Source organism: Hyla sarda, chromosome 5 (genome assembly GCF_029499605.1).
Source record: "Hyla sarda isolate aHylSar1 chromosome 5, aHylSar1.hap1, whole genome shotgun sequence".
Taxonomy (NCBI): domain Eukaryota; kingdom Metazoa; phylum Chordata; class Amphibia; order Anura; family Hylidae; genus Hyla; species Hyla sarda.
Window position 1 is genome coordinate 222,119,544 of NC_079193.1, and position 26,629 is coordinate 222,146,172.

General features: G+C 40.3%; 1 protein-coding gene across 1 annotated transcript in view; it reads right to left on the minus strand.

The window, feature by feature from the left end:
• Window positions 1-2,494: 2,494 nt before the first annotated feature.
• Window positions 2,495-26,629, minus strand: part of EDN1 (endothelin 1) — a 57,004-nt gene continuing 32,869 nt past the window's right edge. Inside the window, exons 2-6 of the mRNA XM_056518491.1 lie at window positions 13,605-13,684; window positions 9,179-9,359; window positions 5,550-5,705; window positions 5,294-5,404; window positions 2,495-3,558 (exon numbers count right to left, since the gene is read on the minus strand). Of these exons, the coding sequence (XP_056374466.1) occupies window positions 3,417-3,558; window positions 5,294-5,404; window positions 5,550-5,705; window positions 9,179-9,359; window positions 13,605-13,684 (670 nt within the window). The 3' untranslated portion in view covers window positions 2,495-3,416. The remainder of the gene's footprint in view (window positions 3,559-5,293; window positions 5,405-5,549; window positions 5,706-9,178; window positions 9,360-13,604; window positions 13,685-26,629) is intronic.

The following is a 26,629-nucleotide window of genomic DNA, read 5'->3' on the forward strand; positions in this document are numbered from 1 at the left end:
GGCTGCAGAGATGAACGGCGCTCAGAGACTAACTACCGGTGTTTTCGGCCTCGGATGAAGCACGAAAACACCGGTAGTTAGCCTCTGAGCGCCGTTCATCTCTGCAGCCCGTATCCTTGGTCAGCCTCGGTCCTAGGAGCATTGAGTCGCATATTGAGTGGTGAGTGCGGATATATTTCGGATCTGTCTTTATACCTCGTACATTGATATCTATTTCATTACATCATAGCACCACCGCTGACTCACTATAGGATAGAGGACTGGTCAGAGCTACTATTTCTCCACACCAGGTCACCTGTTAATGGCTGAATTGAGCAGTGCCGCCCCAGCCTTTTCCTCTTTTCTTTATATATTTTACATAATCCATGGGTAAGTTGGGGAACCCTTACAGAGGCTAATACTGGACAGGCATCCTAAGTATATGTGATGAGGCCAAACTAGTCTGGGCTCATCTCTCCAAGGCTCCGTCTTAGCTGTCTATTAGCTGTCATTTTTGCCCTGTAACATGGTGCTCCATCATGCTCCTGGTTGGTGGAGAGAAATTGCTCTTGTAGGATGTTTGGATACCATTCTTTATTCATGGTAGTGTTCTTTGGCAAAATTGTGAGTGACCCAGTCCCTTGGAAGAAAAGCAACCCCACACATGAATGGTCTCAGAATGCTTTACTGCTGGAGCCGGCGCCGGGAGCTTGTGATATCATAGCCCCGCCCCCCATGACATCAGGTCCCCTCAATGCAAGTCTATGGGAGACTCCCATAGACTTGCATTGAGGGGGCGGGACGTGATGGCATGAGGGGGTGGGGCTATGACGTCACAAGCTCCCGGCGCCGGCTCCAGCATTCGGAACAGTTTGTTCCAAACGCAAAGCAGCGGAGTACCCCTTTAACTTTTCTTCTCTGGATAATCATTCTTTCAGATATCCCAAACAGTGTGAAGGGGGCTTCATCAAACAATATAACTTTACCCCAGTCCCATACAGTCCAATCCCTATAATTCCTGTAGAAGTCAGTCTGCCCTTGAAGTTCATCTTGGCGAGAAGTGGCATCTTTGCTACCATGCTTAACACCATGCCATCCTTAAAAAGCCTTTACTGCTGCCATTCCTGAGCAAGCTCTCCACTGGTGTTCAAACTATCCCATAGCTGAATCCTCTTTAGAAGACTGTCCATGTGGTCGCTGGAATCTAAACATCCTTCAAGACCAACTACTGCCAACAATCCAGAAGCAATGATGATCAATACTTTTACATCATGATGGAGCACTGTGTCACAAGGCAAAAGTGATAACTTAGTGGCTCAATGAACAAAACATTGACATTTTTGGACCATGGCCAGGAAACTACCCAGATCACAGTCTCATTTAAAAACTATGATCAATCCTCAAAAGAGGGTGGACAAACAAAAACATAGGAATTGTGATAAACACCAAGCACAATTTAGGCAAGAATGTGTTTCCATCAGTCAGGATTTGGCCCAGAAGCTGATATTTTTGCATAAACTTGATGTATTTGTCACTATAAGTTAAAAAACTAATAAAATGCTTATAATTTTACTTTTGTATTTACCATAGAAATATACCTTAGTTACTACAGTGGATATAGGTCTGAACAGAGTACTGTGGTGCAGTAAAACATACTCCCTATCCAAAGGATTGGGGATAAGTGTTAGATAGAGGGGGGTCTGACCGCTGGGACCCCCCATGATCATGGCATCCTGGCTCTCCTCTGGAAGGGAGCATGTCGACCCCCGCATAAAGCAGCGGCCAACATGCCCTCTCAATGTATCTCTATGGGAGAGCTGGAGATACATGGAGGGGCCGTGTCAGCTTTGTTTGGGGGTCGACACGCTCCCTTCCTGGAAAGAGTTGGGATGATGTTCAGGAGATCACAGGAGCTCCCAGGAGTTGAACCCCTGTAATCTAAAACATTGACATTTACCTTCTTTGGCTTACTTTTTTTTTGTTCTAAAAGAAAAACCATAAATGTCATTTGTATGGTTACAAAATATTTATTTTAACATTATTACTGAAGGCAAGAAGCTCTTTTTTTCATACAGAAATACAAACATGCATAGACCAATATGGCCTATTGAAATGTATATTTAACACAGTAAATATAGTCATTTTACAAATAATAATATAAATATTTTTAAAAATATTCACATAATAAATTTAGATAAAAGCAGATTAAATAACTGCTATGAAAAACCCAGTTTTAGCTTGTGTGAGTAGCTGTCAGTACTACCCTCTGCTTACAGTGACCACATCTACCAGTCACTAAACAAATCAGGGATTATTGCAGATCAAAGATTTGATTAGTTCCAGTGAAGAAGATACAACCAAGAATAAAAGGGGTACTCGGGTGGATAACTTTTTTATTTTTTATTTTTTTTAATCAACTAGTGCCAGAAAGTTAAACAGATTTGTAAATTACTTCTATTAAAAAATCTTTATCCTTCCAGTACTTATTAGCGGCTGTATATTACAGAGAAAGTTCTTTTGTTTTTGGATTTCTTTTTTTCTGTCCACAGTGCTCTCTGCTGACACCTCTGTCTGTATCAGGAACTGTCTAGAGCAGCATAGGTTTGCTATGGGCATTTGCTCCTGTTCTGGACAGTTCCTGATACGGACAGAGGTGTCAGCAGAGAGCACCGTGGACAGGAAAAAAAAAAAAGAGATCCATAGAATGTGTGTCGGCAGATAAGAACCATTTGGCCCATCTAGTCGGCCCATCTAGATCCAAAAAGAAAATAACTTTCTCTGCAGTTTATAGCAGCTAATAAGTACTGGAAGGATAAAGATTTTTTTAACATAAGTAATTTACAAATCTGTTTAACTTTCTGGCACCAGTTGATTTAAAAAAAAAATAAAAAACAATAATGTTTTCCACCGGCGTACCCCTTTAAGGCATAAGGTCAAGGACAAGCTAAAATATAGGCAGGAATGAAGCCCTTCAGAAGGAGTAAACCTGAGGTAGACTTGTATGTGATATGTAATACGTCCACAAACAATGGCATAGCTTTAATAGTCTATCTGCAATGCACATATATCCATATGCAGCATTTCATGTAGAATAAGGCATGTAATTTTCAATATTATATTCCAGTGTTTTACTGTCAGTGTCAGTAGCAATGAATGTGGTTTGGCAGGTTATTCAAAAATTCTGTTCTAACACAGACGTTCCTGTGGCATTCATCTCCATAACCAGCAGCATTATTGCAGCAAAGATTTTTGCCTCCTCATCCATCTGACATGTCCATCTCGAAGCTGGATGCTAGTTCCAGATCTTCTACTTTATATCTTCATATATTAAGTGCACTTCGCCACCAAGAAAAACAAAATGTGCGCACTGAACACGTTCACTGACAGTAATGTCTCCCACACTATGGAAAAAAGGCGACAGTTCTCAACCGCTTCAACTATGATGTTGTTATCGTATGTTTCCAAATTCCTCTCTTTCTATGTGCCCAAGGACGCGTCTCATCTTTCATCTCTTGAAGCTTCTTTAGTAGGCTGGCAAAGACGTATGAACTTTTGATGGCTTGCCTGATGGACTCCGTTCTGGAACATCAAATGGGATTTTTACATTAATTTCATAGTGGAAATATTTAAAAAAAAAAATAAGTCATAGATATAACTATAGATTATTGTTACAAATGCAACATGTTGTTCTACTGAATAAAAATGCCACTGTTTGGGTTTAAACATATCAATTTATTAAAGGGAAGATTTGCTCTTAAACTACTTCTGTGATGTCACTATTTGTCAAAAGATGTCATCTGCCCTTGGACCACAGTCTGTATTGGCATATCTCTCTTTTATTGCCATTGGACTATTAATATACAAGTAAACTTTCCCTTTAATTAGTAGGATTAATGGCCTATCCAGGCATCGCTTTTCAGCACCCCAGACGATCAGCTGTAAAGCACCCACACTACACAGTCAACGGGGTTAGAAGCAGGGTTAGAGGACGCTGCATAGTGGTCGGAGCTGGTTACTGCAGTTCAGCTCTTGTTCACTTGATGGCTGAGCTGCAGTTACGCAGCGCCACCACTACACAGTTAACGGAGCCCGCTGCTTCCAGCCCCATTCAATGTGTAGTGCCGGAGCCGAACAGCTGATCAGCAAGAGTTCCAGTTGTTGTACCCTACTGATCAGTGAATGATGGACTGTCCTAAGGATAAGCCATCATTCATAAAGTCCAGAAAAAACTTTAAGCTTATAGTATGTACCCCTTTATATACTCAACATTATTAAAGACTTAAAGGGGTATTCCAGGCAAAAACATTTTATCCCCTATCCTATAAGATGTCTGATCGCGGGGGCCCGCTGCTGAGTCCCCTGCAGCACCCGCATTCAATGTGGGTGCTGAATATCCAGTTTCGGAAACCTCCGGGTTTCGGGGATGTGACGTCACGCCACGCTCCCTCCCATAGACATGAATGGAGGGGGCGTGGTGTGACGTGACGTCCCCAGTCCCGGAAACCCGGAGGTTTCCAAAACTGGAGGTTCAGCACCCACATTGAATGCGGGTGCTGCAGGGAGATCACGGGGGTCTCAGCAGCGGGCCCCCCGTGATCAGACATCTTATCCCCTATCCTTTGGATAGGGGATAAAATGTTTTTGCCCAGAATACCCCTTTAACAGCAATATATTCACAAATAATTCAACTGCCTCATACTGGCAATAGTGCCCACAAACTGAAAAAAACTAACTGCAACATCTTGTGGGGGAAATTTGTTTGGGTGAACCTAAAGTTTAATTTTCTTCTACATAGTGGGGGGGATATTCAATGGCTCTTAATTTTGTGCCTCAATGAGTGTTAACTGCGCCTCATTTTCAGAATTGTGTCTGGTCTTTGGGGTGAATAGCACATCATTTAATACCAGGTCTACTTGGTATTAACTGATACACTTTGTGAACCAGAAACTTGTGGTAAACCTTTAAAAATAGGGGGTGCTTATGGCGCAAAAGGCCTAGCCACGCACTTAAAAAAAAATTGTGAACAGGGACCTGAAATACCTGAATATGTGACGGTAATAGTGTGCACCACATTTTAAGCAACTCATGTTAAGCACCTATCATGTTCACTGCTGAGCAACACACAAGTAACTTTTTGTAAAAATTGCAAAGAGGTGCTGCAAAAGTTAAAAGCAGAAACCAACACTGAAAACTCCCACCAGATTCGAAACGTCTATTGACTGATGCTCTCTAAAAATAGGTGTAATCGTCTTAGCAGGTCAATAAGATACTGTTTGCAAACATCTGATAAAATGCTACAGTTACGTTTGCTCACCTTTTGGAGTCAGCATGAAGTTTTTCAACACACCGTGCTCCCCAGAGGAGTCCTTTGCAGACTTTGCCTTTCTGAACCTGGCCAGTTTCTTTCTCTGTGGAAGGTTGGATACTGTGTACAGAAACAAAGCATTGTAAGGCTCAATTGAAGAAACACCTTTTCTCCACACATGCTTCTGAGATAAAGGCAGCCTCTGGTACAGGTGTACTCAGGGCTTGCTCTGTCATTTTTTCAGACTTAAAATATTTGCACACACCTGAGATCTGCAGCACTTTGGCAGAAGTCCAGGCATTTCTTGTCCTCACGCTTGGCACAGATACACCTGCTAGCAGACTCAAGAACTTTCTCAGTCTTTGTGTCTTGCAGTGAACGTTTTAGGCGAGGACCTCCAAGTCCATAAGGCACTGTTTTTCTGTAAAATAAAAGTTGCATTCTGAGTGGTGCAATACAACAAATCTAAATTTCACACAGTGGAAAGGTCATAAACATAACTTAAAGGGGTTATCCAGGAAAAAACTTTTTTTTTACATATCAACTGGCTCCAGAAAGTTAAACAAATTTGTAAATTACTTATATTAAAAAATCTTAATCCTTTCAGTACTTATGAGCTTCTGAAGTTAAGGTTCTTCTTTTCTATCTAAGTGCTCTCTGATGACACCTGTCTCGGGTCTCGGGAACCACCCAGTTTAGAAGAGGTTTGCTATGGGGATTTGCTTCTAAACTGGGCGGTTCCCGAGACACGTGTCATCAGAGAGCTCTTAGACAGAAAAGAACAACCTTAACTTCAGAAGCTCATAAGTACTTAAAGGATTAAGATTTTTTTAATAGAAGTAATATACAAATCTGTTTAACTTTCTGGAGCCAACTTTCTGGAGCCAACTTCCGGGTGAGAATGATCGATGTATGATCGATGTCCGTCACTCCCCCTCCCATAGACATGAGGGGGTGTGCTGTGACATCACTAGGATGCGTGAGTGTGACGTCACGTACCCGTCTCGAAAGCAGAGCCCAGCACAGAATGCTGGAGGCTGCACCAAGATCGCGGGTGTCCTCAGTGGCGAGACCCCTGCGATCATACATATTATCCCCTATCCTTTGGATAGGGGACAAGATGTGAAAACCGGAATACCCCTTTAAATGATAAAATCAAAATCTCAGTTTTTGGAACACAGGTAGAATAAATGACTGACTAGCAATATTATCCACTTGTTTCCATGCCATTGTATTTCAAGACATACTCCATGTCCCACTTAGCAATGTCAGTGTATAGAGACACTTCTCACACCGTACATGTTACACCTAACCGTTGCACACACAAAAAAACACCTTAATTTTTGGCTCATTTAATGACATACAATTTCAGAAATTGCAAGCCTCAGTTTCACAGCGGCATACCAGCAAGTTATACAGGTTGCAACCTGTATTTCAATTAATAGCTTGTTAATGGTTCTTAAATCACAGTTTAGGAGTATTTCACTGTAAATGCCTGAGAGGTAAAGAGTAAGGCAAATATTTACAGCTTAGCATATTATGATATCAGTTTGAGCACATTATACATAGTTACTGCTTTTGAAAACTCTCTAGTTATGTGTCAACAAATAACAAGGCCGCTGCGTTTCCATTAGTCACACTTTGTCCTGTGAAGCGCTAACATAAGCACCTAAATCAGGATTCTCTTTTTGGAACATATAGTAATTCTTTAACTCTCCAATATGTCTACAATATATATATATATATTTATATATATATATATATATATATATATATATATATATATTATACAAAACAGAAAGAAGAGAAAGCGGAGCACTCACCAATAGAGTTGTTAGACAGGCATAGGAAGCTAATCCATAGACCGGGTTGTTCCCGAGCAGGGAGGCGGCAGGTGGATCCGGGGGAGTACAGACGTCGGGCCATGGACCATATCACGCCCCTAGGCGCTTCGTCAGGTCGCTGAAGCGGCCTGATGAAGCGCCTAGGGGAGTGATACGGTCTGTGGCCCGACGTCTGTACTCCCCCGGATCCACCTGCCGCCTCCCTGCTCGGGAACAACCCGGTCTATGGATTAGCTTCCTATGCCTGTCTAACAACTCTATTGGTGAGTGCTCTGCTTTCTCTTCTTTCTGTGTTGTATATTCAGTTGTTACTATAGTGTGTAGTGCTACCTGGACCTTTCACACTGTAACACCTGTATCGCTTACATGCACAGTTCATTATTGGACTTTTAGGGTTAAGGCAGTGCCGGCTTTTCAAGTTCATTTTCTTTTAGTGTTTCATGCAATATATATATTAGTTTACAGCAGATGCTCATTGGTGGGTTTAAGATGATATAGAAATCACTATCTTTAGGTGACTTTTAATTGCTATTTATTTTTTTAGGTGTTGGCTACTTGGCTGCCTTGTCTGGTCTATTACAACATAGCTACGAACACTAACTATAAGATATCTGCATTGTCTACTAGTCTTAAAGGGGTTATCCAGGAAAAAACTTTTTTTTTATATGTCAACTGGCTCCAGAAAGTTAAACAGATTTGTAAATTACTTCTATTAAAAAATCTTCATCCTTTCAGTACGTATGAGCTTCTGAAGTTGAGTTGTTCTTTTCTGTCTAAGTGCTCTCTGATGACATGTGTCTCGGAAACCGCCCAGTTTAGAAGCAAATCCTCATAGCAAACCTCTTCTACTCTGTGCAGTTCCCGAGACAAGCAGAGATGTCAGCAGAGAGCACTGTTGCCAGACAGAAAACAACAACTCAACTTCAGCATCTGATAATTATTGAAAGGATTGAGATTTTTTAATAGAAGTAATTTACATATCTGTTTAACTATCTGGAGCCAGTTGATATAGAAAAAAAAGTTTTTTCCTGGAATACCCCTTTAAATCTACCTCCTGTGGTTTACATTGTAGTTCTATTTGTACAGACTGATTGCTGCAAATAAGTGCAACCACAATTCAATGCACTGAGAGTTATTGTTTTTTTGTTTTTGTTTTTTATTTAAAAAAGCATAATATATGGAAATTATAAATAGACTACCAATGATATTAGGTACTTGCTTCATATACGCTAAGCAAAAGAGATTCAGTAGGAGAATCCTGTATTTCTACCTAAAGTCCTATTGTTCATGTTAATAAAAACTCCATTAATGTCCTTAAGGATTTAGCACTACAATAATTAGCATATATGCAGAAAATCCACCTGTAGTGCTTCAAAATGCTGGGATAGGTGTGGGGTTAGCAAACAACCATAAAAGGATATCCTATGTAAGCTCTGAGTATGTGAGAGAAAGCAGATGAATTGGCCAGACTGGGTGTGCCAAATGGTCATTACTTGCTGTCAATTGTCAAACTACCTAAAGTTTTATGACACAGAATTGCGCAATCTCCCCACTGTTTTCTTCATTACACACATTACGTTTTATCCATATAGAGCGGATAACGTTTCTTATCTACTCATCACATGATACTTCTGCTATGCAGATTATCAAAACAACTACATCAAAAGCTTGGGTTCTATAACTTAATTCTAGAAAGTCAGATTTATAGGTGTAAAGTAGCAAATAAGATCAGCCTTGGGGTGCGTTCACACGCTCTTTGTTTTTGTGGGTTTTCCGCAGCGTATTTGAAAGGGGGCGGGCTCTTCTCGGCTGTTCGCAGCAGATTTTCCATGAAGGAATTTACGCTGCGGAAAATCTGCTGCAAGCCCCATTGAAGTCAGTAGGGACTGCGGCGGATTTTCCGCAGCATAAATTCCGCCGCGGACAATCTGCTATGGACAGCCGAGAAGAGCCCGCCCCTTTCAAATACGCTGCGGAAAACCCGCAAAAACAAAGAGCGTATGAACGCACCCTAAAGATGCCAAAATAACTGAAGCAGTATAGCACTTACTCTGGAGTGTTTATCCAAATGATATCTAGGTGGCAGAAGTAGACACATTCTTTATCCATAAGTGAAGAACATGAACAGCGTTTAAATCTGCGTGGCCTCAAGGGGGCACCAGAGGACTGATGAGCACCTGTAGCATCTGCCAGAGAGGAGTCTTCAGAGGATAGGAAAGTGCTGCTTAACCCTGCAAAGAAATAAGAAAAGGATTTTGAGTCTTGGTCTATAAGATACATTCATGTTACACATCTCCAAGAAATAATATTGATCGTTCCATTAAATAGAGTAAAGCACATTGTCCGTGATCCAAAAACGTGAAGATTGTTAGCGGTAACAATGATCGGTCATATATTAGGAACCTCACGTGGTGATTGTGAGGATAAGGAAATGTAACTCCAGCTGGAGCTTATTGTTGTGCAATGCCGTGTATGCATTCCTGTCATGATAATAGCAGCAGGCAGGACTAAACATGTCACCGCATACATGATATTGATTTATATGTGGGTACTACACGGCATGGATGAGGAGAAGGCAGCTCACTACAGCGCTTATCTTCTCCAGACCTAATGTTCTGCAAGGAGAAAATGAAGACCGGGGTAAAAAGCTGCCAATAACCCAACAAATTAGGAAGCTCTCAGCAAAAGTGTCACATCTCGCACATATTTGTTTTTGCTGCAGCGCTACTGAATCAAATGTTAGCATAAAACATGTCGCTATCGGTTTACAGTAGTCTTATAGTCAGTTATCTGCTCAGCCTTCTGCTTTTATGAGACCACAGATTATATTCTCTTTCTGTGCCAGGAACAAGCGCTGGGCTGTCACCATTTGTAGACTACTCTGGATGCCGAGTAATTCTATCAAATGTATCATACCAGAAATTAAACAGTATCTATCTATCTATCTCATATCTATCTATCTATCTAATATCTATCTCCTATCTATCTATCTCATATCTATCTATCCATCTATCTCATATCTATCTATCTATCTATCTATCTATCTATCTATCTCATATCTATCTATCTCATATCTATCTATCTCATATCTATCTATCTATCTCTATCTATCTATCTATCTATCTCCTATCTATCTCCTATCTATCTATCTATCTATCTATCCATCTATCCATCTATCTCATATCTATCTATCTATCTATCCATCTATCTCATATCTATCTATCTCATATCTATCTATCTCATATCTATCTATCTCTATCTATCTCAGTTTTTCCCAACCAGGATGCCTCCAGCTGTGGCCAAACTACAACTCCCAGCATGCATGCTGGGTGTTGTAGTTTGGCCACAGCTGGAGGCACCCTGGTTAGGAAATACTGATCTATCTATCTCATATATATCTATCAATCACCTATCTATCTAATATCTATCTCACATCTATCTATCTATCTATCTAATATCTATCTCACATCTATCTATCTATCTATCTATCTATCTCATATCTATCTATTTATCTATTTATCTATCTATCTCATATCTATCTCATATCTATCTATCTATCTATCTCATATCTATCTATCTATCTCATATCTATCTATCTCTATCTATCTCAGTTTTTCCCAACCAGGGTGTCTCCAGCTGTGGCCAAACTACAACTCCCAGCATGCCCGGACAGCCTTTGGCTGTCCGGGCATGCTGGGTGTTGTAGTTTGGCCACAGCTGGAGGCACCCTGGTTGGAAAATACTGATCTATCCAGCTCATATATATCTATCTATCTCATATCTATCATCTATCTATCTATCTATCTATCTATCTATCTATCTATCTCATATCTATCATCTATCTATCTATCTATCACCTATGTATCTATGTATCACCTATGTATATCTATCTTTCACCTATGTATGTATCTATCTATCTATCTCATATCTATCTATCTATCACCTATGTATCTATGTATCACCTATGTATATCTATCTTTCACCTATGTATGTATGTATGTATCTATCTATCTATCTATCTCATATCTATCTATCTCATATCTATCTATCTATCTATCTATCTATCATCACCTATCTATCAATCTCTACTTCTCTCGCCCCATTCTTAGGGTATGTTCACACATGCTGGATTTCCCTATGGCTGGTATATACAAGAGGATCTGCAGCAGCAAACCAAGGCTGACACCTGGCTATCTGTTGCGGATATACAGTGATGAGAAGCTCCATTCAACACAGCTAATCCTCAACTTTTCTTTGTAGAAGCTGCAGGTAGAATGGGCATGCTTATTCATCTCATGGATACATTCATTATTTTCTATTGCACCTGTTTTTACCCCCTGTATGCCAGTTGGGGTATAAAACCTCATTCACTTACACTGAATGCAGAATGTTAGCAGGGTCAACTCCTGAGCATGTGAATGGAACCTTACTAACCTGAATCACACTTACTATTTTCTACTTATTTTGTCTCTATCATAAATCAATTTAATTTTTTTTTCTATCTCTGTATCAGATTACCTATCTAGTCATAGATCATGGACCTTCAGATGCTGCCATACTACAACTCCCAGCATACCCAGACATCCAATGGTTAGGAGTTGTAGTTTTGCAACATCGGAGGGTCCACAGTTGAAGACCACTGTCATAAATCTTTCCTCTTGTTCTCCTTCCCTACTCACTGGTCACTTATTTCTTCTCTCTGTTTCTTTTCTTTCTTAATATTTCTTGTTTTCCCCCCTAGCCTATTACATTTATTTCATATCTAGTATCTACCTTCTATCTATCTACCTACCTATATCTATCTTATCCATCCATATTCGCAATTTTCCTTCTTTCTTTTCTTTTCTGTCTTTCCTATTGTCTACCTTTTATCTATCTGCCTCTCCTTTTTATCTATCTACCTATCTCCTTTATATCAACCAAAAAGACAAGGAACTACAACAGGGGAATAGCAAAAAGTAGTAAAAAGTAAATAGTATAGTACTAGTAATATTATAAGCCGTTTATAACCTCCTTTATTATCTTATCCATCCATATTCTTTCTTTCTTTCTCTTTCTTTCTTATTGTCTACCTTCTATCTTTCTACCTATCTCCTTTATAATCTATATTATCCATCCACATTCTAACTATCTATCCATCTATCTTATATATCTACCTATCTGTCTATCTACCTACCAACCTATCTACCTACCTACATACCTATCTCTACCTATCTACCTACCTATCTAATTTCTCTCTTATCTATTTTATTTATTTTTCTATCTACCTACCTACCTATTTCATCTTTCATATCTATTCTATCTATCTATCTACCTACCTATCTATCCACCTACCTAACAACCTACCTATCTAATTTCTCTGGTCTCTATTTCATTTATTTATCTATCTACCTTCCTATCTAATTTCTTTATTATCTATTTTATTTATGTATCTTATATCTTTCATATCTATTCTAGCTATCTACCTACCTACCTACCTGTCTATCTATCTATCTATCTATCTATCTATCTACCTACCTACCTATCCACCTACCAGCCTACTTATTAAATTCTTTATCATCTATTTTATCTATTTATCTTACATCTTTCATATCTACCTACCTAATTTCTCTCTAATGTATTTGATCTATCTTATATCTTTCACATCTATTCTATCTAATCTATCTTCTTTCATATCTATTTCATCTATCTATCTATCTATCCATGGACCTGGCTGAGCAGGAGCCGCAGCCTCCACTCTTCTAATCCCGGTTCCAGGCACAACCCGTCCGCAGTGAGCTCCGGTTCCCTATAAACACCCACAACAATCCGCATCCGCAGCCATCTAATCCCGAGCCTCCTGAGCTCCGTGCACATGATCGCTATAAAGAGCCATTAGCCCTGTTTATAGGGGTGATGCATTGTCTCCACAATACCTTTACCTGTGCACTAACAAGAGAGGGATTATCCAGGGAATACTCCGATAATCTCATGTCATGGGCTGTACACAAGTGTCAGGAGTCACAGATCCCCATGAAATTAAAGTAGTAGTTCCCAGAGCAGTATTATTGACGGGTCGGGTGGCAGGGTCATACCACCTGTACAATGTCAATGCCGCCCATACATGTCCCATACTGCACTGCTATGTGCCCGGGGCTGTAAAGTGTGCACAGCACATTTCATGGGAAGAATGCATTTCAGGCTAAACTTATGTTACCAAGAAAAGATGACTAAATACCTAGCAGGAACTCTTCTATAGGCTAATACCAGGTGTCCAGTGCAACCAGTCCTAGAAATCAATGTTTCCCAACCAGGGTGCCTCCAGCTGTTGCAAAACTACAACTCCCAGCATGCCCAGACAGCCTTTGGCTGTCTGGGCATGCTGGGAGTTGTAGTTTTGCAACAGCTGGAGGCACCCTGGTTGGGAAAGACTGCTATAAATATTACCAATTGACCATAACATGGGCATTTATTGTGCCCAGCAGCCTCAATCCTACCTGTTCCGCAGGTGCCTTGAAGAAGAGCCAACAGGAGATAAATGAACTTCTCCACATCCATGGTTAAGGTAAAGGGATGTCTTCTCAATGGGTAGAAAAAGTAATTCCCAAAAGGTAAAGAAAATATTTTTTTTAAAATCAATAAATAATCAAATAAATGTGATTGCTGAAAAAAAGATTAAAAATAAAAAAGAATAAAAAAAAGTCTTCCAGTATGGATAAATAAAAAGTAAATGTCCCCAATCCAGAGTCCACTCAGAAGAAGGTGAGTGCTGCTTATTCCTGAGAGCTCCCAAAGTGACTAAGATGCTGCCAGCTGCCCTGCTCCTTTTTATATTCAAGCGCCATAGAGTTTGTAAACAGCCTCAATTTCTATCATCCTCAGACATTGTTATTGTGCTATTAGTCACCGAGAAGCAACGTGCATACTAAGATAAGGGGAGGCTGGAAAGGAAACCTCTGCAAACTCCACAAGGGGAGACGCCAGTCTGACAAAATCATGGGCGGGGCTTAAATCCTCGTTCTCTACCGCCGGCCTGCAGAGACGGCTTTCTGCCGCTAGAGGGGGTGAGTTCTCCACTCTGCGCAGGGTCCGAGCGCTGCTCTAATTACAGTTCTTATTACAAGTACTGGAAGAACTGGAAAGGTGCAGGAAATGCTCTCTTAGAAATAGGAATGTACCATTATTAGTGGTGTTCTTTTCCTTCACAGCACCTTACATAATGACCTGGGGATTCTTAAGGAATATGACACCTTATTGCGTGAACCTGCTGCCTACTACATTCAGGAGCTGTATGGTCAGGGATCAAGTCTTGGAAAAAAAAGTGAGGGAACTTATCCAAGATTTCCACTCAAGGGTTGATCCTGCTCATGGGAATGGTGTTCCTGCTGGGAAAAAAGTGCAGAAACTCATCCAGGATTTCTACTCAAGGGCTGAGCCCTCATACCGCCCCATACGCAGAAAAATAAAAAAGTTATAGGGGTCAGAAGATGACAATTTTAAACGTATACATTTTCGTGCATGTAGTTATGATTTTTTCCAGAAGTACTACAAAATCAAACCTATATAAGTAGGGTATCATTTTAATTGTATGGACCTACAGAATAAATATCAGGTGTAATTTTTACCGAAAAATGTACTACGTAGAAACGAAAGCCCCCAAAAGTTACAAAATGGCGTTTGTTTTTTTTTCAATTTTGTCTCACAATGATTTTTTTCTCCATTTCACCGTAGATTTTTGGGCACAATGACTGACATCATTACAAAGTAGAATTGGCGACGCAAAAAATAAGCCATAATATGGATTTTTAGGTGCAAAATTTAAAGAGTTATGATTTTTTAAAGGCAAGGAGCAAAAAACGAAAATGGAAAAAACCCCGGTCCTTAAGGGGTTAAAAACGCCTATCTGCAACTTAAAGGCTTCTGCACAGGTATCACAACAAACGCAGGATGGGTACATGAGTCAAGTTTTGACCATGAAGGGAAGTCTTTCCCAACCAGGGTTCCTCCAGCTGTTGCAAAACTACAGCTCCCAGCATTCCCGGACAGCCAACGGCTGTCCGGGCATGCTAGGAGCTGTAGTTTTGCAACAGCTGAAGGCACCCTGGATGAGAAACATGCTGGGAGTTGTAGTTTTGCAACAGCTGGAGGCACCCTGGTTGGGAAACATGCTGGGAGTTGTAGTTTTGCAACAGCTGGAGGCACCCTGGTTGGGAAACACTGATGTAGTACACTGATGACAGAATGGGTACATGGGTCAAGTTTTGACCATGTAGGTAAGTGTTTCCCAAACAGGGTGCCTCCAGCTGTTGCAAAACTACAGCTCCCAGCATGCCCGGACAGCCAATGGCTGTCTGGGCATGCTGGGAGCTGTAGTTTTGCAACAGCTGGAGGCACCCTGGTTGGGAAACATGCTGGGAGTTGTAGTTTTGCAACAGCTGGAGGCACCCTGGTTGGGAAACACTGATGTAGGGTATCACGTGTCCCGTGTATACCATGTGCTGAAATAAATCAAGCTAATATACAATAACTCCCTCCCCTCCAATTATTTGCTTGGTTTATTTCAGCACATGGTATACACAGGACGCTTGATACCCTACATCAGTGTTTCCCAACCAGGGTGCCTCTAGCTGTTGCAAAACTACAATTCCCAGCATGCCTGGACAGCCTAAGGCTGTTTCACAACAGCTGAAAGCACACTGGTTGGGAAAGACTGCTTTAAAGAGTAATAATCACATATGATAAAACTAGAAGTAATAGAATTGATTAAAGTTTGGCTAATAAACAAATTGTGAGCTTTTCTTTTAGGAAAAGCTAGTTTTTCCCAACCAGTGTGCCTCCAGCTGTTGCAAAACTACAACTCCCAGCATGCCCGGATAGCCTAAGGCTGTTTCACAACAGCTGGAGGCACCTTGGTTGGGAAACTCTGCTTTAAACTGTAGAAAAACTGAGTAATAATCGCATATAATAAAACTAGGAGTAATAGAATTGATAAAAGTTTGTCTAGAAGACAAATCGTGAGCTTTTCTTTTTCTTTTATAAAATAAAAGTATATATTTGTCGCACATTTTGCGCAGCTATTTGGTTTACATTTTCTCTTCACAAACTATGTACAATCCCCCTGTAAAGGTCACTATTATGCAGTGGTAATGAATTTATCAACTGCGACTTTGATAAATTACTCACCACTGCATGAGACAATACTTTTTTGCGCGGGAACCGTCAAAAAGTCGCAAAAATACACCAGCCCAGACTTAGCCTAGCTTTTTGGTGTATGTAAAGAGTGAAATTTCAGAAAATGTGTACCTGCCAAAAATGAATAAATGCTCTGTGACCATTTAATGGCGCTCATTTACTATTGCAAACCCGATATGTTATGTCGGGTTGTGTGCCAGATTCTGTCTGCGTCAGAATTTGCGCCAGAAATGAAAAAAACCCCGACTAACTCTCCATTTTGCTAAGAAAACCCAAAAAAGGGGAGTGGCCGTCAGGAAAAGGGAGCGTGGTCACAGAAAAGAGGCGTGTTTCCGACATTTTCACAAAATCCCAACATATTTACTAAGGTTTCCACAGAAAATGTCCCTTATTTACTAAGAGTGGAGTGTAGGTTTCTTTGTGGGTTTTAATTCCCTACAATTTATTTTCCACGGTATTTACTAAGGTTTCCCTACATTTTCCACTTTCCCTACACTTTGCTTTTTTTACACATGCTCTGATCTGTCTGGTTTTTCTCAGCTCAAATACAACACTTTTTGTGTGGAATCCTTAGTAAATATGTTGGGATTTTTCAAAACGGTCGGGACCACGCCCCTTTTGTCGGGACCACGCCCACTTTACCCAGTGACCACGCCCCTTTTCGGGGTTTTTCTTGTAAAATGGAGGGTTTTGGTTTTTTTGGTCGCAAATTGTGTCGCAAGGGACGTGCGACACAATTTGGGCGCAAAACCCGACAAAAAAGAGTCGGGATCACGAAAGTAAATGAACCCCAATGTGTACAATGAGAATATTGGAGGGAAATTCTCAGAACCTCTAACAAGCTTCAAGGCAAGAATCAGAATATAAATACCTTACTTGAAGTGCCTAAAATGTAACCTTTATTCTAAGTTACAGTAAAAATATCATGCTGGGAGCTGTACTTTTGCAACAGCTGGAGGCACCCTTGTTGGGAAACACTGCCCTAAATGGTCAAAACTTGACCCATGTACCCATCCTGTGTTTGTTGTGATACCTGTGCAGAAGCCATTAGGTTGCATGCAGGGGCCTTTAATGGTGCTGGTATTTGCACTATTTATTTGATATTTTTACTGTAACTTTAGAATAAAGGTGATATTTTAGGAAATGTATTTATATTCAGATTCTTGCCTTGAAGCTTGTTAGAGGTTCTGAGAATTTCCCAACAATCATTATGATTCTCTTTGTGCACATTAAATGGTCACAGAGCTTTTATTAATATTTTTGCAGGTAAACATTTTCTGAAATTTCACTCTTTACATATACCAAAAAGCTAGGCTTAGTCTGGGCTGGTGTATTTTTGCGACTTTTTGACGGCACCTGCGCAAAAAATAATGTCTCATGCAGTGGTGATGAGTTTATCAACTGCTACTTTTAAAAAGTCGCAGTTGACAAACTCACTACCCCTGCATAAGAGTAAGGCTGGGTTCACACTACGTTTTTGCCATACTGTATTCAATCCGTTTTTCTAAAGAAAACCGTATGGCAAAAAAACGAATGGAACAGTATGGAAAAAAGTAAACCGTATGCGTTTTTAAACAGTATACTGTTTTTAAAAGTGCATACAGTTCCGTCAGTTTTTATTTTAAAAAAACCCATACGTTTTAGAAAATTTTGTCCATTTTAAATGGGAAGGGTCTTGGGTGGGGACTTTAAGATTCAAATGCGCATGTGCAAAGTAAAAACGTATACGGTTTAAAAACGCATACGGTTTACTTTTTTCCATACTGTTCCATCCGTTTTTTTTGCCATACGGTTTTCTTTAGAGAAACGGATTGAAAACTGTATGGCAAAAACATAGTGTGAACCCAGCCTAACCTTTATAGGGGGATTGTACATACTTTTTAAAGAGAAAATGTAAACCGAAAAGCTGCGCAAAATGTGCACGGAAAAACTGCTTTTTCATAAAAGCTCACGATTTATCTTCTAGACAAACTTTTATCAATTCTATTACTCCTAGTTTTATTATATGCGATTATTACTTTTTTCTACGGTTTAAAGCAGTGTTTCCCAACCAGGGTGCCTCCAGCTATTGTGAAACTACAACTCCCAGCATGCCCGGACAGCCTTAGGCTGTCCGGGCATGCTGGGAGTTGTAGTTTTGCAACAGCTGGAGGCACACTGGTTGGGAAAAACTGATCTTAAGCCAGAAATGTACCTAGTAATGCAGCGGTGTGGTGGATATTACATGCTGTTCTGGGTTCAAGGAAAGCTGGGTTAAAATCTTGTGAGGGAAGTGTCTCTATACATCGACATTTACTAAGTGGGACATTGAGTATGTCCTGAAGTACAAAGTCATAGATACAGAGTGGTCAATATTGCTAGCCAATTATCTATTCTACTTTTACTCCAAAAACAGGGATTTAGGGGGAGATTTATCAAAACCTGTCTAGAGGAAAAGTTGCTGAGTTGCCCATAGCAACCAATCAGATCGCTTCTTTCATTTTTCAGAGGCCTTTTCAAAAATGAAAGAAGTGATCTGGTTGGTTGCTATGGGCAACTCAGTAACTTTTCCTCTGGACAGGTTTTGATAAATCTCCCCCTTAGATTCTATTTTTTAGGTTGTGTCTATGGGGGAGATTTATCAAAACCTGTCCAGAGAAAAAGTTACTGAGTTCCCCATAGCAACCAATCCGATCTCTTCTTTCATTTTTAAAGAGGCCTGTGAAAAATGAAAGAAGTGATCTGATTGGTTGCTATGGGCAACTCAGCAACTTTTCCTCTGGACAGGTTTTGATAAATCTCTCCCTGTGTCCTTTCTGCTTTGTGAAATTTAGATTTGTTGTATTGCACAATTAAGAATGTAACTTTTATTTTACAGAAACACAGTGCCTTATGGACTTGGAGGTCCTCGCCTAAAACTTCACTGCAAGACACAAAGACTGAGAAAGTTCTTGAGTCTGCTAGCAGGTTCAAATTCAAGAAAAGCTGGGTTAAAGGGGTACTCTGCTGCAAACAATTTTTTGTATATCAACTGATGCCAGAAAGTTAATTAGATTTGTAAATGACTTCTAATTAAAAATCTTAATCCTTCCAGTACTTATCAGCTGCTGTATGCTCCACAGGAAGTTCTTTTCTTTTAGAATTTCCTTTCTCTCTGACCACGGTGCTCTCTGCTGACACCTCTGTCCATGTCAGGAACTGTCCAGAGCAGGGTAGGTTTGCTGCTATACTCTGGACAGTTCCTAAAATGGACAGAGGTGTCAGCAGAGAGCACTGTGGTCAGCCAGAAAGGAAATTCAAAAAGAAAAGAACTTCCTCTGTATTATACAGCAGCTGATAAGTACTGGAAAGATTAAGATTTTTAAATAGAAGTGATTTACAAATCTGTTTCTGGCACCAGTTGATTTAAGAAAAAATATATATGTTTTCCAGCAGAGTACCCCTTTAAAATCCTTAGACAACTGTATTGATGGCCACCTGTTCTACCTAGAAAGAGCTATTCTGCAAAGAAGAAAGAAACAAATGTAATTTTTAAAAGCTTGAGGTCAGTTTAGTGATTGCATTTTTTCAGTTTCCTGTTTGTTCTTAGGCTTTTTGCTGTTGGACATGCTGGGGGTTGTAGTTTTGCAACAGCTGAAGGCACACTGGTTGGGAAACACTGGGCTAGAGCCAGAAATGTACCTAGTGATGCAACGGTGTGATGCATATCACTGCAAAACTAGGCAAATATGCTGCTCAGGATTCAAGGAAAGCTGGGTTTCACAACTTTATTGCGGGTCATCTGTTCTGTAAATAAGAAAGAAATGAATGGAATTTTTAAAAGCTTGAGGTCAATATAGTGACTGATATGCAAGTGATTTTATTTTCTCCTTTTCAGTTTCCTGCTTCTTCTTAGTTATTGCCAGTCAGTGAAATTCATCTGCACCATTTTTATAGCTTGCTGTCAGTCAACGAAACACGATACTGGTAAAGCCCAGCCGGAGAGCTGCTAATTCATCCATATGTAACATAGTTCATAAGGTTGAAAAAAGACCGGAGTCCATCAAGTTCAACCTATATTCCTAATGAGTCCCTACTGAGTTGATCCAGAGGAAGGCAAAAAACCCTCATACTAGAGGTAAAAATTCCTTCCCAACTCCAAATATGGCAGTCAGAATAAATCCCTGGATCAACCTTCTGTCCCTATAAATCTAGTATACATAACCATCAATGTTATTATTCTCCAAAAATGCATCCAGACCCCTTTTTAATTCTTTTACAGAGTTCACCATGACCACCTCCTCCGGGAGAGAATTCCACAGTCTCACTGCTCTTACAGTAAAGAACCTCCGTCTGTGCTGGTGTAGAAACCTTCTTTCCTCTAGACGTAGAGGATGCCCCCTTGTTATAGATACAGTCCTGGGTATAAATAGATCATGGGAGAGATCTCTGTACTGTCCCCCGATATATTTATACATAGTTATTAGGTCTCCCCTAAGCCTTCTTTTTTCTAAACTAAATAACCCTAATTCTGATAATCTTTCTGGGTACTGTAGTCCTCCCATTCTCCGTATTACCCTGGTTGCCCGTCTTTGAACCCTCTCCAGCTCCACTATATCTTTCTTGTACACTGGTGCCCAGTACTGTACATAATATTCTATGTGTGGTCTGACTAGTGATTTGTACAGCGGTAGAATTATTTCCTTGTCGGGGGCATCTATGCCCTTATTGATGCACCCCATGTATGTGTAGATATGTAGGAGTTCTCAGGACTGGTAATAGGTGAGTAATAACGTGGGGATGATCATAGCGGAGAGATATTCTTCTGATGTTTGAGTCACTAAGCCATCAAAGCTTACAAGATAGCCATAAGCCAATATAGCCACTGTGCAACCACATGTGGAGAATAAAAATGTAGGTTTATAATGGTTAACCCCACTTTTCCATATTATGGATACATATTATGTGTAGAACAGTGTTTCCCAACCAGGGTGTCTCCAGATGTTACAAAACTACAACTCCCATCATGCCCAGACAGCCTTTGGCCAGCCAAGGTAAAGGCACAAAACTATCTATCTATGTATGCTTACCAAAAGGATTTCAGTACATGGCTTTCTGTGTGCCGATGTGCAGTTGTTGCATAAGATCTAATGGATTCACAACACATTTTTGCAAGTTGGCTGCCGGATATGGTGGGGGAATTTAAAAACTGTCCGTTGCCGTTTCCCTGCCGAACCCTTGCCACATCCCACTCATTTGTATGATCCGGACATAGTCAGATAGTGACTCCGGTTGACTCATTTATGAACCGTATCAGTTCTATGGCAGAGCATGTTTTTTAGGGAGGCAACAAAACTGGATAAGGTCCAAAAAATGAGCCGACTGGAGTCACTATCTGACTATGTCCAGCTCATTCAAATGGGATACGGCAGCGGATGGTTTTTAAACTTCTGCTCTGGATCCGGCTAGTGCTACTAAAGGTATGGCTGGGTTCACATCACATTTTTCCCCATACGGGAGCACATACGGCAGGGGAGAGCTAAAAACTTGCTCTCCCGTATCCCTGCGTATGCGGTCCCGTATGTAATTAATTTCAATGAGCTGACCGGAGTGAACCGTTCGGCTCATTTTTCCCCGTATGCCGTTTTCTACTGTACCTAAAACCGTGGTTGACTACGGTTTTAGTTATGGTGGAAAACGGCATATGGGGAAAAATGGGACAACCAGTTCACTCCGGTCGGCTCATTGAAATGGATTACATACGGGACCGCATACACAGGGATACGGGAGAGCAAGTTTTTAGCTCTCCCCTGCCGTATGCGCTCCCATATGGGGAAAAACGTGATGTGAACCCTAGAGATGACTATGAGTGCTTGTTGAACAGTTCCCCGAGCTGAGCATTCCTGTGACTCCTGACAGGATTCAAACGTTGCCCTCACTTCCTTGTATACAGACTATGGTCAGGTGCACTCGCAAAATCCGAACGTGTAATGGCCATCGCTTAGATATTAGTCATATAGCTTTATATTGGAATACTTCAAGAGTGCAGCATTTGAAAAGTTAAAGCTTAGCTCTTTTTACAATGACATCAGTCGTTCCTGGTAAGAAAATGGTTAAGGTGTCAGTGGCATAATGTGTAATAATAACGTAATGTACTATTTATACATACATATGTGTTTACAATAAGATGGAGCAGCTGGATTACTTCTCTGCAGACGTGCACAGATCCAGCAACTTCATCTAATCGCCAAGTAGAAAAGCAGCTTTTTTTAATTTGATATCCAAGGGCAAGCCTGGTGTGTCACGTCTGTAGAATTACAGTCCAGCAGGCAACGTTGGTATGTGCAGGTCCTTCATTGGGTCAACACAGAATAGGAAACAAATCTGCAGCACGGTGACGCTTACCTGTGTAACTGTATATTTTATTGTTGTATGTTATGGATAGGATTAGTGACGATCCTTATCATTCACTACCAGCAGTTACATAAACTGAGGAGACAAATACATTCCTGAAGCATGCTAACACTTCGCTCAGTGTAATACCCAGCTCATATGGGTGTCCACTGTCCATACTTAACAATACCATGAATGGTAAAAATAAATGTCCACATTTATCTAGTAGGTTGTGGCAATTTTCCATGTAAAATGTGCCAAAATACATTCAGATTGTGGTTTAACCCCTTAAGGACGCAGGACGTAAATGTACGTCTAAGGTGAGGTGGTACTTAACACACCAGGACGTACATTTACGTCCTGTGCATAACCGCGGGCATCGGAGCGATGCCCGTGTCATGCGCGGCTGATCCCGGCTGCTGATCGCGGGCGTCCGCGCGGCTGATCCCGGCTGCCATCTCGCGGGCGTCCGCCATTAACCCCTCAGGTGCCGGGATCAATACAGATCCCGGCATCTGCGGCAGTGCGCGATTTGAATGAATGATCGGATCGCCCGCAGCGCTGCTGCGGGGATCCGATTATTCATAACGCCGCACGGAGGTCCCCTCTCCTTCCTCCGTCCGGCTCCCGGCGTCTCCTGCTCTGGTCTGTGATCGAGCAGACCAGGGCAGAAGATAGCCGATAACACTGATCTGTTCTATGTCCTATACATAGAACAGACCAGTATTAGCAATCATGGTATTGCTATGAATAGTCCCCTATGGGGACTATTCAAGTGTAAAAAAAAAATGTAAAAAAATGTAAAAGTAAAAAATAAGTGAAGAATCCCCTCCCCCAATAAAAAAGTAAAACGTCCGTTTTTTCCTATTTTACCCCCAAAAAGCGTAAAAATTTTTTTTATAGACATATTTGGTATCGCCGCGTGCGTAAGTGTCCGAACTATTAAAATAAAATGTTAATGATCCCGTACGGTGAACGGCGTGAACGAAAAAAAAAAAGTCAAAAATTCCTACTTTTTTAATACATTTTATTAAAAAAAATTATAAAAAATTAATTAAAAGTTTTTTATATGCAAATGTGGTATAAAAAAAAACTACAGATCATGGCGCAAAAAATGAGCCCCCATACCGCCGCTTATACGGAAAAATAAAAAAGTTAGAGGTCATCAAAATAAAGGGATTATAAACGTACTAATTTGGTTAAAAAGTTTGTGATTTTTTTTAAGCGCAACAATAATATAAAAGTATGTAATAATGGGTATCATTTTAATCATATTGACCCTCAGAATAAAGAACACATGTCATTTTTACCATAAATTGTACGGCGTGAAAACGAAACCTTCCAAAATTTGCAAAATTGCGTTTTTCGTTTTAATTTCCCCACAAAAATTGTGTTATTTGGTTGCGCCATACATTTTATGATATAATGAGTGATGTCATTACAAAGGACAACTGGTCGCGCAAAAAACAAGCCCTCATACTAGTCTGTGGATGAAAATATAAAAGAGTTATGATTTTTAGAAGGCGAGGAGGAAAAAATGAAAACATAAAAATTTTATTGTCTGAGTCCTTAAGGCCAAAATGGGCTGAGTCCTTAAGGGGTTAATTGTTAAAGGGGTACTCTGGTGAAAACCTTTTTTCTTTTAAATCAACTGGTGGCAGAAAGTTAAACATATTTGTAAATTACTTCTATTAAAAAATCTTAATCCTTCCTGTACTTATTAGCTGCTGAATACTACAGAGGAAATTATTTTCTTTTTGGAATGCTCTCTGATGACATCATGAGCATAGTTCTCTCTGCTGACGTTATTAGAATAATAATAATGCTTTATTTATTGTTGTCCTTAGTGGGATTTGAACCCAAGTCCCCAACACTGCAAGGCAGCAGTGCTAACCACTGAGCCACCATGCTGCCCTTAGCATGCATCTGCTATGCATCTGCTATGCATCTGCTATGCATCTGCTATGCATGGTTGCTAAAATGGACAGAGATGGCAGCAGAGAGCACTGTGCTCGTGATGTCATCAGTGTTCCAAAAAGAAAGGAATTTCCTCTGTAGCATTCAGCAGCTAATAAGTACTGGAAGGATTAAGATTTTTTAATAGAAGTAATTTACAAATATGTTTAACTTTCTGCCACCAGTTGATTTAAAAGAAAAAAGGTTTTCACAGGAGTACCCCTTTAAAAGGAATTAAAGGGGTACTCCGGTCCTGAGACATCTTATCCCCTATCCAGAGAATAGGGGATAAGATGTCTCACCACGGGGGTCCCGCCGCTGGGGATCTTGTATTCGCCACCCACCTGTTTGAGCTGCCAGCTCACAAACAGCCGGGTGGCGACCACGGGGCCAGAGTATCGTGACGTCAAGACTCTGCCCCCGTGTGACGTCACCCCCCCCCCCCCCCGTTATGCAAGTCTATGGGAGGGGGCGTGACGGCCGTCACTCCCCCTCCCATAGATTTGCATAGCGGTGGTGACGTCACACGGGGGCGGAGTCGTGATGTCACGATAAGAAGTTGTACAGGATAAGAAAGTCAGGGCTACTTCTTTCCAAAACCAGTGCAACACCTGTCCACACTCCTCAGGTTGTGAGTGATATTGCAGCTCATCCCCATATACTACAGTGAAGCTGAGCTGAAATACTCGATACAACCCATGAACAAGATCCATTAATAACAAACATCGTAGTGTTGCTCGCGAATATTCACAATACGAATTTTATTCGCGAATATCGCATATTCGCGAATTCGCGAATATTCGCGAATATAGCACTATATATTCGTAATTACGAATATTCTTCTTTTTTTTTTTTCACAGTACACATAACAGTGATCATCCCTCTCTGCTTCCAGCTTGTGTAGTGTAAAGAAGGCTCTAATACTACTGTGTGAGACTGGTGTGCGAATTTTCGTATATGCGAAAATTAACACATACTAATTTTCGCATATACGAATTTATTTTGTACGGGTTTTATATATGCAAATTTTCGCATATGTTAATTTTTGCACATGCGAATATTTGCATATACGAAAATAAACCGCGAATATTCGCAAATATATGATGAATATTCGTCCATATATTCGCGAATATTCGCGAATTCGAATATGGCCTATGCCGCTCAACACTACAAACATGTAGGTAAATGGGAAATTACAGACCAGCAAGTGTAACATTCATTATTATAATACAGTTTGAGAGGCTTTTATGGGACTAAGAGGGGAATTCATCAAGCTTTTTAGACCATTTTTTTCTATCTAAAAAAAAGCCGCATCAAAAGTCTCCTGTGACTTTTGTGTGACTTTTGCTATAGATCCTAAGGCTAAGTTTCTACTTGTTTTTTTTTTTTTTTTTTTTTAAACGCCAAGAAAAATACCAATTCTGCCGCATGGCGTTTTTTTTGGTCAAAAAACGCTGTGGCCAGATGTTAGCTGTAAATCAATGAGAAATCGCAAAATTCTTATTCCACTTGGCGTTTTTCACTTTGGCATTTTTTTAAATCCTTTTGGCATTTTTTTCACTCTTTTTGGCGTTTTTCAGCTCCTTGGGGGTTTTCCAAAATTGCAGCATGTTGAGCCACTGGCGATTTTTTTGTCAAAATCACATATAGAAAAACGATATGTGGGTTTTAACTCTGGCATTTTTGCAGGCGGTTTTTATTCTTTTTTGGACTTTAGCGATCCAAAAAAGTGATGGAGATACCTGTTTTAATAAAATTTCGTATGGTACCATTAAAAAAATAAAATAAAGATACAGTAGTGAAGGAAAAAATTGTATCTATCGAAATGTATCTTTTTATTACAAAATTTCTATAAATTTTTAAAACAGGGATCAATATATGTGGGCGGGTGGGGATCTAAAAATGTAGCCGACAATAATAAAACATTTTTACATTTTTTTAGGTAGTACTACTACTCCCAGCATGGAACACACTGTTCCATGATGGGAGTAGTAGTACCTGTACTAATTGACAGATCACCCGT